An 18,228-nucleotide genomic window follows, 5' to 3' on the forward strand; every position below is an offset into this window, starting at 1 on the left:
GGCCAAAATGGCACTATGTTTTATTATATAAGGTATAATCAGATATGCTAATAAATATTTTTTTAACCAATATCACAAGGCGGTAATAATATTTTTAAGTTTCTCAACGAGATTATTTTTTACTTTGATGAAACAAAATTTAATTAATTAAATTTAGTAATAATAACACATGCATAACATAAATCGTTTCGTAAATATATTAACGTACTAAAGTGTATGCGTATTGAAATCATGTATATATATATGGGTAATTACTAATGATAAATAAAACTCAGCCATTGATGAATTGTTTCTTCATAGTGTAATATTAAAAAAAATATTTGTACATAATACTTACAATGGAATTTGTACACATTTTTTTCCACACAAACAAAAATTAAAATAAACAAATAATTGAATTATTTTATACAATTATTATTAAGTATATTTTATAAAATAACACTATGATTACATTTAATAATTACATTGTACTTTTATCGTTTAAAAGTACTTACATGTTTTCATGTTGAGACGCGTACTAGGTGTAGGTACGCTTACTGTATCCGAGAAATATCGGAACACTGTCCTGGAAGATTATTTGACGTAAGTAATCATAAAATATAGTCATTGTGATTTCTTTTCATTGTCAGTTTGTATCGTAATGTTAAAATAAAAATAAAAATTACGGAATTGTAAAAGATGTGTTTGATGCATACAGATAAATTACATGTAAATATCTTTTGTTGTGGATGTTGAGTCTCATTACCAGAAAATCGAATCTTTGTCTGTGTGTAATTATCTACATAATATCTAATGTTTTTTTTAAATAACTTTGGATCTCAGTCATTAAAAAAAAAGGTTTCCAAAGGGTGGGTTAAGTTCTTAACCAATCGGTTCAACGCATGTATAAAAATACACTCAGTTTACAGTTAATGCCCGTGATGCGTGTATTTTTTTTTACCTTACTACACCCTTTTTACTGAAAAAAACGGAGAAGTGTATTAATATTCTCAAGACTATTATTCTATATCGACTATTGCCTATTGGTAAATTGAATAACGTTCCTGCCGTTAAAGTTTACTTATTTACGGGTTTCTCCCTCTTTTTATAACATGACGTGCATTATTCATTAAATACGTATCCTGCAACACGATAATATATAAATGGAGCTTTACTAGAGAACTGACTGGATAACGTAATATAATATAATATATAATTTAATCATTTATACATAGACACGCAAAAAGTCGTTTAATATTGAGTATTTTTTTAAACAATTAGTCTTCTATTTTTTAGAAAGAAAATATCAAAATACATTCATGCAAATACCAAACATGGGGTCTCAAAACATGGTTATATAAATAAAATAATTCCGTTGTCAATAACATTAAATATTTAATTAATGAAAAAAAAAACGTACAATGATACCTACTCGAGATATTATATACTCTGATATTTTTCGAGACTTGTGTGATGATCAATATTAAATTATACAACGTAGAGTGTACTTTATAAATCAATGTAAAATATGTATGCGGTACAGGCAATATAATAGTTTATGAAATGTAAAATACGTACAAACTACAATAACTAACTGATGTAAAATTGTTGTCAAAGCCTACAAAAAATTCATAAATTATAATAATTTGGGTATATTAAAACACATTTGGTTATTTTAACCATGCGAATTTCAAATAAAATATTTCAGATTTATTAATTTAAAACTGCAGACCAAAAATTACTAGTTCAAATGTTTTGTTGTAGATTCAATATTTTCGGGGTGGATACTAAATAGTATTAATATGTTTCGAGAATAGACGTATAATAATAATTCACGGAAATGTGTGAAGTACATCGGATATTTGATACTTGAAGCATGGTTTAATTAAAACCACACTCAACGGACCAAAAATTGATAAATACTGTTTATATATTATGGATATCTTGAAATACAAACCTTCGAACAATTTTAAGACAGTAAACTATATTACATTTGTTTGGTATGCTGAATATTATTGTTAGCCACCAGTTAAGAACTTCTATTGAAATTAAACAATTTCGCAATCTTTCGTGATGAAACTAAAAACATAATATTAATAATATTATATGTACAGCCTTACCATTACGTTAAATTATTTACTTCAGTTAAATGTTAGTTAAAGTTTCATGGTTATGATTAATAATAGTTTTAAGTTTTAAGTTATGATAATATAGTATATTATAATAAACTTAACATTGGATGTTTTAACGATAATGTTTTGAATCTATGTGAACTGGTTATTTTTTTTTTACACTTTGGTATAGAGAATAATATAGTCTGATCATTAATACTGCTTATAAACCTAAAAGCCATTTTTTTTCATACTACGAAATTAATTAATATTTTTAATTTACAATATTATGAAGTATCTTAGACAATAAACAAAAAATCGTTTTTATTTATTTGATTTCTAAAAGTTGAAACTTATTTTTCAAGTTCAAAAATAATACAACAATATTATGTAAAATAATTGTGTCAATTTTTGTTTAATTTTTTAAATATTTAACTACACCTGTTGGATATTATTCCTTTGACAATATTTAAATAATCATTTGATATGATTACGTAAGTATTTATGGCGTGTAAATAGTATTACATATTAGTATTAAATAATAATATATTATGACTACTATAATATAATTAACTGATAAAAAAATTATTTTTCGTTGCTTTAGTTAAAATTTAATAAACATTATTTCGGAGTTTATTGAAACGAATATATTTTCACAAAACTTCAATTAACATAAATATTATTAATTCTTTCACATTTTATAACACGAACAGTTTAATTTAAACATTTTAAAAGCTAAATTTCACACTTGCCTGTACAAAATAAAATGTTAAAAAACTTACGCAAACAAACTGATAATAAATATTTCCTTTTTTTTACTGTATTTGTTTGATTATAGATTTATACACATCGATTAATGTAACACGATAGTGATGTCATTATAATATTATAACTTATAATACATCGTAATCATTATATTATTATCTATTTACATTGAAAACATAATGTATAATTATTATTAGTATGATGGAAAATTATAATGTAATATTTATTTAATATTATTTACAAATGTCCAGTCCATTTTAGCTTAACATTTGCAAAAGCATATAGATTATTGTAAACATAGCACAATTGGAGATGGCGAATGACCCCGAAGTCGAGCTACGGACCCCGTGTTGCATGGCCGCCGGTACTTCAGCTAATAAAACATAAAACAAAAAGGAAAAGTGTGTAACATTATAATATAATATTATACACATTAAAATGCGAAAATGTTGCATTTTATTATTACATATTATAATTTCGAGTAAGAGTGTAGAACAATGTTTATGAGTGTAAGCGTCATATATTATAATGTACTGTTCGACACCTCTCTTAATTCGTTTAAACTTAATTTTAGCCCAACATGCAATTTGGTCACTAAATCGCTCCATTATTTTTTAAATCAACGATTTTTCCGCACAGTGTATAATTATTGTTTTTTTTTTTTTACCAACAATCGACAGTAAAATTTCATTAGTGCACGAATAAAATTAATTATTTTTACGACCTTATAATTTGTTGTATAGCGGATTGTCTAACACATTATTTCACATTAAATATTTCTCTAAAACAAATCTATAAGCTTTATATCTATGCAATTTTATAATTATAATGATTTAAATATTGGCAAATAGTTTTAAATCATAGTATTAAATTATCAGATATTATTATAGAGATTATTTTTTTTATACCAAGAAAAAACATATTATGATACCATTATACCAGATACCTATACATTTTTAATAATATATCAATCAAATCAACACGTCATGATTGATCGACATATTTAAATATTTTACAAACATTTTGAATGTAAGTTTTTTCATTATAAAATATACATAATAAATTATAAGTTTTATAATTCGTACCTAAGTTAATTTGTGTGTTATTTGTTACTCGTTACACGTATGTCGCATAACACCTCACTAAATTAATTGATTACAACATAATAATTGTGTATGCAAATTTAGAGTATGAATAAATTATCAAAATGTATGTTATAATTATGAATTTTGATGTTTTGATATTAGGTACCTAGTAGCTACATATAGTTTTCATTGAATGCGACAATTTTTTAAAATTAATCTAGTATGAAATATAAAGGAAACACATTGATAACAACAATCTGTACTATTTCATTCTTAATAAACGTATTACTCTAATGTTTTAGCGTTATTGTAATTGTTTGACACATGTTTATGACACCTGATTTAAATGTTGATACAATACCCAGTCATGATCAGATGCATAATATACATTTGATAATACTGAAATTACACAAAATCAAACTTATTGAAATTCACCATAGTTTTCATCACACCATAGTTTAATTATAAATTAAGTATTCATGTATAAATTAAATTGTATTAGATAAATAGTGTACGTCTTACTGTTTCAAATAAATTGATTATTTTCAGTTAAATTTGAATTATACAGATCATAAATTAATATAAATTCAAATAGAGTTAAATTCAAAAAAATTGTAAATAGTTAAAATTAAACTCGTAGAGAAATTAAATAAAATGTTTAAATTAGCCCATTTCAATATAAAAATTACAGGAATAAATATTTGTATTACCAAAATGCACGTTAATATTATATACAGATATTCAATAAACCAGTGGTTTTCAACCTTATTCAATTCAATTTTATTATTATTTTTTTATATTTATGCCATAATATAATGTTTTTATAAAAAAAACCGATTGATGAATTCTGTTTTACGAATATGGGTAAAATCGACCAATTTTTAATTAATTTAGTTTTATTATATTATTATATTCATTCAATTTTATAATTGAACTAATTAATTTTTAATACATTTTTAATTATTTAAGTAGGTATATCACGAACTTCTTAACTTCTTTATTCAGAATCTAAATTTAGATATATAGCCTGGAATAGGAAATATGACTAAGCGTTTTTACGAAATATAATAGTTTATACTCAATTAATGAATAAATGGCAAATGCATATGACATGCACAGTTTTAAATTGCGTATATTGTGATTTTTATTGTAGTTAATGTGGTTTAAAGAAACATAGTTTTGAATATACCTATTCGGTTTTTGAAATCAGAGTCAACATATTATAATTAATTTTAATATTATAATATACATAGGTACATAAAATATTTGTTTTTATTTCGAAATAAGGTGTCTTAAGAAAACAAATTACGTGATAGACGCTTAAATTCAGACATGAACGTTATTACTTAAATTAAATTGCACGACAAGAATTACTTGGCGAGGATTTTGAAAACACAGTAATAGATAAACCGTGTAATCGGAGTTGCTAGTTATCGCTATTCGGTCGAGCTGAAAATTGAACGCAGCTGATCCAGCGGATCAACTGGATATTTCCGCGCCAAAAAATTCTTACTAGATATTTCTAAAGTTGTATATATGTATAGCTTTTTGCGTTACACTAAAACATGTCCTGAATGTAAAAAAACGGAAATACGAAAATAAACCAATCCATTTTAAGACGAAGAATAAAAAACGATTGTCCCTATTTAATATGAATTAAATAATGTGAACAAAATCTCACTGACCTTTAATTGGTTCCAGTGAAATTTAATTATTGTTGATTTTGTATGATTATTTCACTGAACTCTATGGAACTGTATAGGGTTCAGTGGGTTATTTGCTAACGAAAAATATACTAGATAATTCATTTGTAACGTAAAATACGATTTAAACGACAATAAAATAATACAAATACCTAAATTACGCATTTAAAATTAACTTAGGTAACTGATATTTTAAGTATAAACTATTTGAAATTAAGAAAAACTGGTAACTAATAAATATATTGTGTGAATGTGTGATATTGAGTAACTAAATATAAAATTTAGTAAAATTGTCTAACAAAAGTAAAAATAGTTTAGTATATTTTACGAACAATTTGTTGTTAAAATGTCTTATTAAAATAATTTATTATGTTTGTTATGACATAATGAACTGAGTTCATTCTCAGTGTTTGTAATTAAATATTGAAAACTTGATTCGAAAAATTGTAAAATAAATTGAATGTAATATATAAATAATAATGGACTGTGATGAAGAAAAATAGTTGGTACTTATAGAAATAAAACTGGCTGTAAAATTAATTTAAATTCTATATAATATTATCTTAGCAAATTAATTTCAATATTAGATCAATTCAATTTTTGTTTGTAATATAATTTTCTCGTTAAACGAAATATTTTTTTGTATATTTTAATTATATTTACGTATATTGAGTACGTAATATTTCCAGAGGATAGTGACACAATAGATAGGACCATCAAAGCCATTTAACCAATTTGAGGATCAGAAAAAAAAATTATATTTTTATTTAGTTCCCAAGTATGAATAGAATCAGTACCTATATATAGTTTTATAACCCTGAAGTTTCATCTTGGCATTAACGAGAATATTGTGTGTAGGTGACTATGTGAACACCCGTTAAGCATAACGTGGTATCACAATTTATTATTCAATGGATCGTTGTATTCTTCCACCTTGACGTGTCTGAAGTTTGACTCACCTGTGTGGGAGGGTGCTCATTATTTTTTCAATAATACTTGATACGGAGTCTCCAGGCTCCACATTAATGGAGCGAGTTCTCGAGTTTTTTTTCTTATAACAGTATAATGATAATTTTAAATTTATTTAATGCTAATTTAACAATTTTTTATACAAAAAAAGAAACCAAGACTCGAGCGACTCCCAAAAGGAGCACGGTTTACTCGTGCACCCTCCCCCCACCATCAAATACGCCACTGATATTTACGTCGGACTGGCATCACTGTGCCATAGTTATTTATACGTTTACTGTGTTTACTTAGTATATTATTATAATATCATTATACTAACATTGGAGCACGTGCACGTGAATCGTGGCCGGCGATATGTTTTGCGGTTGACATGTGTAATTGCCGCTGTCCGACGTGTTTGTGTACGGCATAATCAGGTCGCTTTCCGTGCTGTTGATGTGCACGACCAGGCCCCGATCCGTGTCAAAATTGATCATCCGATCGGAATGATACCAGAACACGAACAGCGGGGCTTGTGTTGACCCCTGTAGCCGGCACACCAGTCTTAAGCTGCTGCCGCTCATGATGTACAGGTCCGGTGAACCGAGGATTTCCGCTCTGGCCTCTAAAGGGACGTTATCGAAAATGAAAAAAAAATTTTAAACGCTTGCGTGGCGTAGAATTTCATTTATTTGAGAATGCAGAGTTTGAAAAGACAACCTCGTATATTCTCAGACGTCTTGAAATATATAGGTAGTGATCCGCCGAACATGCTCACTTCCTTTGATCTTTTAATAATGTGTATATTCCAATTGTGATTTTTAGAATTTTTAAATATACTTTCTAACCATATTTGTATATAGATTTTGTACACAAAAGTGTTGGATAAGAGTTATTTTTAAAATACGTACCACCCTTTTCATCTGTAAATTACTAATTGAATGATTTTTTTTGAAAATATTGATGCATCTAAGCCTAAACTCAAACGAGTAGTTTCTGAGTAATTAAATTCTGTGTACTAATGATTATAGTCCTTAACAAGTTGTCTGCTCTACTAATTTCACTGATCTTGCCACGAACAAACACCTTTTTATCATACAAGCACTCAGTAGTTGTATGAACTACCTAGTCTGAGTATCATAATATGGCACATATGAAAAGTTTTTATAAGAGTTTCTGGGATGAGAAATTCTCTAGATATAGAAAAATAAAATATAATCTCAACAAATGTTGAGTATTATAATATTAGGTAATACTCAACATGATATTGGTAAGTATAACTAAAATTCGAAGAGCAATATTATTAAAAATATGACGTTTAATACATAATAATAAGATATACAAGGCAGCCACTTGTTTAAATTGTTATTATATTAATTATAACATTTATGTAGTATTTAGTCGTATTTTGTACCTACATAATACGTCGTATTATATCATTTGAATAGCTTTTAAAATGTATGTATGACAATCTAATAGATTGATTCAAAATTCCTCGTCTTCGGTACAATGGAAATTCAGAATATCAATGCGTAGGTAATTCAGGTACTTATGATTCTGTATATTTTGAACATTTTGTCTTTTGCTCAAATAATTCTTACTATTGTTTTGGATAAACTATTAGATTTTAGAGGTTGTTATATAATATTAGTCAAAAGACTATATATTATACCTACATAATATTTACAATTATTTTACGTAATATTTGTTTTTGAACTCTATCCTCGTGGTATTTTCTGATGCGGCCACTTAGTTTACTGGTAAATAAACGTAATATCACGAAATGTTTGAACATAAAATAAAGGTTTATAGACAGGAATTTTATCGTGAAAATTGAATGACAGCACGCTTCAATAACTTAATTCGTAAAAGTGCACAATAGTTCTAAATTAACCTATGAATCAATGTATGCACTGTAAAATATCACGACATTTGGATCAATATGTGCAGCTTATGTGTATGTAAGTAAAATATGGAGTGAACCGCTATATTAGGTATATAATATTATATGTTTCGTCATACATATATTTCACTCTCGTCTTATGATAGAATGACACGCCTTTCGCGCGATCTCCGGAGAATTGCATATTATCCATCAATGTCAACGCAAACTTAGGAGAAGTCGTCCATGTTTTTTTTGTAGTAGTCATTTTAAATAGATGAAATAGTTAGCTCAGACATAAAAACAGTCAACGAATTTAAGCCAGGGTCTTTCGAAATTACTGACATATTCTGAATCTGAACACAACAATGTTTTAATTTCAATTAAACGTTTTGAAGCATCGTTGATATTAATTATTATAAAGGGCGTGTTTTATACATATAAACCGTAATACGATAAGTTATTTTAAATCCTTTAAGCATTCCTCGCCGGTGTCTGCTTATACACTAAACTTTAAAACTACAACTTACTAACCTGTGACTTTTAAATGTACAAAATTGCTGGTAGTTGGATGTGTAGCTATACGGCATTCGTATAAGCCCGCGTCTGATGCTTCCACTGGTGTTATTTCTAAATTCCATGTCTGAAAAATTGAATCAAATTGCATTTAATTATAAAGTAGGTATAACACAGTTTTAATTTGAATCGAACATTTTTTTTTTTATGTAAATACTTAAATATTAAGCTCTTTCAGATTAAAACAAATTCGAATACTATTGATTAGAATTAGGTAATAAATTATATATTATTCTGGAAGTGTATATATTATTCTATAAGATAATATAGTTCGAGTAGGTATAACAACTATAATATATTATATCACATGAATTATTCAGTGACAATATTATTGCTCAAAATATTTTTATTTAAATAATTAAATATTCATAACACAAGTATACTGACTTAAAATTGCATTAATATTAATGGGAGTTTCATTTTGTAATTAGTTTCAATGAATTTTAAGTTATGAAATTCAATACTGAGAGATTGAAGAATTATTATCATATTTCAGACATCAATAATAAAATATTCGTATTCGTCATACTATTATGATACCGATTACCGACTTAGGTTATGATTAATGCAATAATTAATATTACGAAGATATAGGTGTGATTAAAATAAATATTCAGTGACCTAATTTAATATTCATGTTACAATATTCTTGTTCCAATTTACACTTATACACAAATATAACAGTGTAAAGATTTTTTTTTAATTTGTGGTTGTTATATTTAGGGTCAATTACTAACTAAAAACTAATATTATGATATTGATTTTGTGTTTATTTTCTTCAAAACAATAAAATGGATAACTGTCCATACGGAGAAAATGTAAAAAAAATATATTTATTTTTCTTGTAAAATGTTTTTTGGGAGTTTCAGAGCTTGAGGAACCAATAGGTTTTACAATAATGTTTTTATTCCTCCGGACACATATTTCGTAGCAGTAAAAGTGCGTTAAAAAATATTGTTGTGGCTTAATCAATTGATTTGAAATTGAATAGGTAGCTGTTTTAAAAATGCATTCTGATAATAGCTAAAAACGATGGTACTTGAATTTTTGACAATGTATTAAGTATAAACCATTATAGTATCAAACACAATAAAATGCTTTCAAATTTTAAATATTAATAATATCTCAAATTGATGTTTACAGGTTAGCGAAGCGAATAGTGTGTCCAATAAATCGGAACTTTCGGATTTAATATAACGACGGTCATGTAAATGAACCCAAACTATAACAGGTATCCAATTACCTGGAGGTCAGAACCCTTTAGTTCTTAATTTTTTTTTCAAAAATTCGGTTGAAAAACAATACTTAAGTATCGAAAATTTCCGTATCTTATAGTACCTAATTTAATTTTCTTTGAAAGTAGAATATTGGTTTAAAAAAAAAAAAACTTGAATGGTTTAAGATTAAATTAAGTAGAAGATATAAAAAAGTTGTGTTGAATATTGATTATTTTCATTTTTTAAGAAATTAATTTTGGTATCCAAAATTAAATTTTTATTTAATTCCTTATTTGTTTTGGTTTTTTATTTAAGTTTTACTGATTATTGGCTAAATATTTCCATGGAATATTTTTATTAAAATAATATTTACTATATTATAGAATTAAAAATGTGTATTTATTTTACAGTCACTCCTATATAAAATCATTAATACAGTTATTATTCTTTTACTTCAATTAATACTTACAAAGCTATAAAAGAACAATGAGAATATAAAAATTAAAAATTAAAAATACTTCTAAATATACCTACGTTATATTTACAACAAACGCCATGTTACTTACTAGTCATTTAGGACTATACATGGAAATTCCTTTAACGTAACACTCACACAATAACTTTGTGTTCATCATATTATGAATGAATTAAAATGAAGCACACCATACAATCATTAAATGCCTACAAAATTTAAATATATAATATTAAAGTTAAGTTCCAAAGAGATGTTATCCAAAAAATGTATTAATAGTAAAACGTTCAGAAATACGTAGTATGTACTTGTTAATGTAGATGATTAAAAATGTTGACATATCTATAATATTATAATAATTACAGTACCTATGTTGTAAAATAATAATTTTTAATTATTTATTTTTTATATTTATAGTATTAATAGCATACATCAAACCTGGGCAAGTTAATGATAATTTTTAATTGATTAAGTTGATAGTAAACATTTTAAAAAGTTTAAAGTTAATAGTTATTCTTTTTTTTTTTACTCAGTTAAGTTAAAGTTATATGGAAACTTACAACTAACTTATAATATTTTTTTTAAATAGTATATAAATAGCCAATAATATAGATTAAAATAATATAAAGTAAATATTTATGCAATATGCATCATCAATAACAATTGTATTATATTTATTATTTATTTATTAAGTTTATATCAATAAAAATCAGTCAAGTTAAAAATTAAATTTAAATTTAACTTAACTTTAACTTTTTAACTCGTTTATGCTCAGGCTGGCATAAAGTATATTCTATGTCATTCAACTGTTAGAGTACTCATATACAGTGTGTTACTGTATATATATAATTTTATTAGAAATAATTGGACACATAGAACTTTGTTTCGATATTTATTTGTTTTAAGAACTAATTTAATTTTATATAACTAAAAACTAATTTCATTAGGTCGGTCGTTACAGTACGATCAAAAATAAATAAATAGTTATAGTATTTTGGGTTGTGAACTTAGCACGAATACTATGTATATATACAAATCATCGTTTTTCCACCCTGTATAAAGTAGAAGTAATTTATTGTTTTTAAACTAAAAAATATATTTATTGTTATGGACGTAGATAAAGGTGATATGATATTATAATTTATTAGTTATATATATACATACTATGTATACCAATACCATACAACATTCATTCAAACAATTCTAGCTTAATTTATTATTGTACTACGTCAACCATATGAAAATTATAAAACATAAATAAATTCACGAATAATAATAATTGAATAATTTATTTTAGCTCTTTAATCGAGAATCAAATTATGTATAATATACTAAAATAACAAGTGTTAAATTGACTATACTACCCATAATATATTAAAATTTTCTTAATTCTAATTTTTTTTTAATTGAATATTATAGTTAGTACTTATATTAAGAGGACGTCATACCCGCATGTGTTGTCTCCGTCTTACAAATGTACAACATAGCAAAAACTGTTTTTCGCGGGACAACTTTTGTCACCCCCACATTTGTTGTAGAACTACCAAATTTTCACAACACATAAAGAGGAACTTTATCTGTGCAACAGCATGTCTTTTTTTTAATAGCACTATCCAATAATTGTTTATCACCAAATGAAAAAAAAAAAAAAAAAACGACATTTTTAGAAGAAAGTAACTTTTATTGTATTTATGTTATCTAAAATATAGGCACGCTGTTGCATAGATAATTGTCTATCCTATGTGTTCAGAAATTTCGGAGCCACTACTACAAACACAGAAAGACAACATTTGTCCCGCGAAAAACAGTTTTTGCTATGTTGTACATTTATAAGACGGAGACGATAACACACGCGGGTGTGAAGTCCTCCTACGCAAAAATCATACGTATATTATAAATTAAATAACCAAAAATTAATTGATTATTTAGAATTTTTTGCGTTCGGATGGAAGGCTATAAAAAATAGATTATAATCTTGAATAATAATTAATTTTAATGGAAAAAAATTCAACAATGAACCTATTTTACATAATATACATAACGGTGTACTAAAAATATCCACTACCTACACCTACCTACCTATATTATATTAATTGTAATAACTTTTTTTTTATTAATTTTTATTAATTCAAAACATTGACATTTGATCATCTGATAACTATATGGATAATTGCATAGTTGGTTTTAATGTATTATTTTAAAATGAAAATCGAAATAAGCTGATTATGTTATATTTTAATCATTTTATAATATACAAGTATACAACAAATATAAAATATTTAAACAAAACATAATTTAAACACATTTCCTAACAATGCTTTTTTTCGTTTATGGACGCCTTAACTATTAAATTAATAACAATAATTTGTCAATATTATGTTTGGTTCAGGGCTTAAATTAAAAAAAAATATTCATATTTTTTATGTTTTGGTTATTTAAACCTCTTACAATTTTAATGTTGAATGTTATAGCTCTTTCAAACGTTATTATATTTTTTATTGTTATTTTAATATTGTCTTTTTCGTGACCATTTATTGCAGTTTTTGAAAAAGTTAGTATCTTTTTCAAGTTTGATACTTACCTACACTATAATTCTTATTCAGCATACAATTTATATATTTAAATAAATCAATTAGTTTAAATTTAAAAATTATGATAAATCGAATTTAGCATATTGTGGCATTAAAGTAATAAAACCGCAACAATGAGTTTTACCTATTTTTTTATGGTATCATGAAATTAGCATTAACGTTTACTTTTATTTTATTTTTATTTAAATGTCTATGTAAATTTTATAATGAAGCAAACTAATTTATGTATTAACTACTCTGATATAGAATAGTAAGTGCCAAGTAGTCAATAATAGTTCTAATATGTAAATATATTGTTTGAGTAGAATAGTTTTATATAAAATTAATTTATTTTACATTATATTATGTGATTAATTCATTTTCTGAAATGTCAAACTTAAATAATTTATGGTATGTTTTTTTGTTTACTTGAATATAACATTAAACAAAGGTGGGTCTTTAATGTTATTTTGAGATTTTAAAGTGTACGTTTAAAATGTTTACATATTGATTATTATAATTATTAATATTGATAAGGAACGTTTTATTTATTAAAAAAAGGGTGGAAGTAGGTAACTGCTATACTGCATAGTATTGGTTGAGTGTACCTCGTCATTGAGTAGGCACTGTAATGCATTTTATGTTAAATTTGAATTCAGTTATAATTTATTATAAAACGATTCTGATCGATGATGGTCTAACTTCTTGATAACCCGCGGAATAACTTTACAATTATTTTAATAATAATATAAAGACTTTAACTAATATGCGTATTTATCCCCCCTTTTTTTTAAAAAAAAAAGTACTGAACATTTTCAATATTCACCTCCTAAAATGTCTAAGTAGATCCAATTTGCTTCATCAAAGTTGACCATCAGAGCATAATATTTTCTAGTAGAATATGTGTCTTCAGACATAAAAATAAAAAAAGTCACATCATTGTAAAATCAACACGCATTCATCGCTCTGCTCAGAATCCAAAAACAATAATTCTACTGGCTTCGATAGTATTTCTGAAAAAATACTTTAGAACTGTCTTTACACGCTTATATATCATATTCTTATTTTGTTTAAACTTTTGTGGACTTATTTTAGTCAAAACTAGAAATGTCTACTAAATTTGTATTAGAATCTCGTTAAGTGTACTATTATAATCCAGTAGAATATAATTTTTATGATGCTTATAATTATTTTATTTGAAATGTATCCTGAATTTATTATTTGAAAGAGCTGTAACTACAATTTTATATTTTAAGTGTTGTTATATATATATTTTTTTTTGTATTATTAATTTTAATTGGTCAATTTCGCGTAAAGTACTTCAGTGATACTGACTTGGAGACATGGAATTAATTAATACTATTGTTAAAATCCAGTAGGCATCTAGTTAATTTTTCCGTTGTATGGACATTTTTATATAGTAAGTACAAAAAGTTTTTATAAATAGTATTATGTATTATTTGTTAGACATTTGAAATTTGAGTTGTTTCTTATCGAAATAGTCTTAGGACATTTTAACAGCAATGAGTTAAGAGATAATTAATACATTAGGTATTTAAATTAGTAAATTAATTTTAAAGTAAATTAGTTTTCAAATATAAAAAAGCAGGTAAGTGGATGTCGCTCTGCTGTACAGTAGATTACTAGTGGGTCATTGTATAATGGTTGTATTAGACTTGAATTCAATGATATAATATCATTGTATAAGAAAAACGATTCTGAGCGGAGACGGTTTGTCAGTCTGGATATTTTATATTTTGTTATTATTTATTTTATCATGCAAGTTGAATAAATATTAAAATATTAAAATATTATAATTTTTTATTCGTTTCTATGGTGATAAACAAAGCGTTAGATATTAAAGTCCCATTTTTAGCGTTTTTTCGTAATTTTCCGGTGGTTTTTCTCGTGACATTAAATAACTATTGAAATAACCATTATCCTAGATAATCGGAAAATGACCTCTCTAAAGTATCATCTTGATCCAATTTGCTAAAAGATAATGTACTATATGTTGAAATCCAAACACTCCTTCTGGAAGAAATTTTGTATACAGGATATAAAAATAAAAAAATAAATAAAAAAATAAACACCATTGTAAAAACAATAGCTTCCTTCCTCCGCTCAGAATCTAAAATGTCAATCATTAATATTATTATTCATCCGATGAAACTATACGGGTGATCCATTTAACGTAATAACTCATTGTTTCAGAAAACCCTAATATTTTAGATTCTGAGTGGATCGAGTTTCCTAAGTAATAAATTTATTTTTAGATTCTGGGCGGAGCGAGGAAGCTAGTGGTTTTACAATGGTGTTTATTTTTTTTATTTTTTTTATATCCTGTATACAAAATTTCTACCAGAAAGAGTGCTTTGATTTCAACATATAGTACCTTATCTTATAGCAAATTGGATCAAGATGGTACTTTAGAGAGGTCATTTTTCGATTTTCTCTATATTTATTTAATGACACGGAAAAAACCACCGACAAATTACGAAAAATCGCTAAAAACTTAATTTTAATTTCTAATGCTTTGTTTATCACCATAGAAACGAATTTAAAATAATAATATTATATTATCAATTCAATTTGAAGGCTATAATAAATAATAATAATATAAAATATCCATACTGACAAACCAGTTCCACTCAGAATCTTTTTACTAATACAATGATATTATATAATTGAATTCAAGTTTAATACAATCCATTAAACATTAACCCACTTATAACCTACTGTACAGCAGAGCGACATCCACTTACTCGCCTTTTGAAAATATTTCTTTTACATAATTTTAAGTCATTACAAAACAATATTGTTTGAAAAAAGTATATTTATAACGTTATCATTTTTTAAGTTCCTCCTTTGAATGCCAACATACACTTTTAATTTCATATTCCTAAGCAGAATATTATTCGGATTATTTTCAAATACCACAATGATCAAATTTTGATAAGTAGTGGATCACAAACGTTTTGCGATGTAATGTTGTACCACTCCACTCCATTTATCTAAACTTTTGATAATTATAACTTATAAATTACCCGTACAAAAATCCAACTTGTATATATTGAAGGACTCTAAAAAATATTTTGCTCTAGAATAAGAAATTAAAAATGCATGTCGCATTAAACAATTAAAAATAGTGTAAATATATATTTTAAGAAAAATGTGGTTTTTTCAAATAGTTATTGTATTACTTACGTTAATATATCACCTGGTAATCGGTATTATAATATACATCACAATATTTAGTTACCATTACTAAACATAAATGGTATGTATCTACTTATTATGTTATACAAAACTATTCAACTATAAAGTTAACTAAACGTTTTTTTTTCTCCAAAAGGAGGAGTTTGCACTTTATTAAAGTCTCTAATGGTGCTATTGTCATTATTCTTGCTGATTACTTAGACTGATTCGTTTAATCCTTTTTTCTCCCTCATTTGGCTTTGGTTCTATTGTCAAAGAGCCAAAGTGGGGTGGGTGCTATTAGTTCTGTACGTGTATTGACATATTTACTGCTATTCGGGGTGTTGATTGTAAAAGTGCTTTATCTTTAATTGTACCGGGAAATTGTTCACAATTTATAGTAGCGTCTAGAAAATGTTAAAATGTTCCAAAATGACGGGAAAAAACCAAGTACCTGTAAAGTTACGGACGTATATTTATGCATATGAAATAATTTATTCACTAATATACCCAACGATATTAGCCACGCATGGCTCCGACATTTTATACTGAATTATCGTGTTAGTTTTAGTCATTGAGTTATAAAGGTTCATTTTCACTTCACCATACAGTTTCGTATATTGTAATATAACATTATACACCTATGTCCTATATAGTATAATATAATATAATTTAGGAAACAAATCTTATAATTGTATTTTGTCTTAGCAGTAATTTGAGTATAATATTTTGTGTACCTAATTATTTTTTATTTAACACCCAGAATAATATATCGTGAGGTCTGCTAAACTAAAATTAAAATTATATATGGTTCACCTTTAGATGTCTGGTGTGGTCTACGTAAAACCTTTTGTCACTGCTATAACTTCTCGTTCCTATTGTTAAAATTGTATAGTCTATCCGTCTCATCCATGACACCTGTAAGCAAACAAATAAAAATATCGTGTATGTCTGTGTACAATGTTTTATCATATATCATTTTTTTTTAAATTAAACAAACTTATATTTATAATATAATTGTTCATAATTATTATCACTTGACAATTATTATACTTCTGTGTTTAGAATGATGTTCAAGCATTTAATATTTGGCAGTAGGATTTATGCAACACTCGAATTGATTTAGTTCCTACTTAGGAATGATATCATATTATACAAACTACAAACTCATCATTACTAAAATATTTACTTATCGTAGGTAAAATATCGGACAGCTTGGTTAGGTTTAATGTTTGACACACGTAAAACCATGTAACAGAATTGCAGCATGAATATTTTATAAACTATGTTTCGTATAATTTAGTTATTGTATTTTATTGACATGCATTGTACATTTTTTAGAAACATAAAACAGAATCATGTCATTGAAAGTATTTTATATATTACTATTATTTTTTAGTTTGACGTATGCAATTGAAAAACCATGTTGTTCCAATCGAAATAACTTTTAATTTAATTTTCACCCATCATTTATATATTATTGTTTTGAATTATAATATTATTATTATTACAACTAGTAGTAGTAAAGACATCTAATAAAACTGCTAAAACCAAATATTAGTAAAATGTTATCAATGAAACTGATTTAGTATTGTACAATGAAAGAATGTTATATGTAATGATATTTATATTATAATGTAAAAATTCTTTATTAAAAAAAAAGTAATAAGATTTATTCTAAATTACCCTTTTTAAATTTAAGGTGAATAACATTACATACAC

At 25.6% G+C, this 18,228-nt stretch overlaps 1 protein-coding gene across 7 annotated transcripts in view; it reads right to left on the reverse strand.

Annotated features, from left to right (window-relative positions):
* Positions 1-2,835: 2,835 nt before the first annotated feature.
* Positions 2,836-18,228, reverse strand: part of LOC100164904 — a 224,385-nt gene continuing 208,992 nt past the window's right edge. For 5 of the 7 annotated variants that reach the window (XM_029490135.1, XM_029490137.1, XM_029490133.1 and 2 more), the window contains 4 exons: positions 17,323-17,424; positions 9,008-9,116; positions 6,932-7,216; positions 2,839-3,228 (listed from right to left, as the gene is read on the reverse strand). In XM_029490135.1, coding sequence (XP_029345995.1) covers positions 3,113-3,228; positions 6,932-7,216; positions 9,008-9,116; positions 17,323-17,424 — 612 coding nt within the window. In that variant the 3' untranslated portion in view covers positions 2,839-3,112. Of the gene's footprint in view, positions 3,229-6,931; positions 7,217-9,007; positions 9,117-17,322; positions 17,425-18,228 lie in introns of all 7 variants that reach the window. The other 2 variants (XM_029490139.1, XM_029490138.1) reach the window with 1 other exon arrangement.

The sequence above is a fragment of the Acyrthosiphon pisum genome, chromosome A2 (assembly GCF_005508785.2).
Source record: "Acyrthosiphon pisum isolate AL4f chromosome A2, pea_aphid_22Mar2018_4r6ur, whole genome shotgun sequence".
Taxonomy (NCBI): Eukaryota; Metazoa; Arthropoda; class Insecta; order Hemiptera; family Aphididae; genus Acyrthosiphon; species Acyrthosiphon pisum.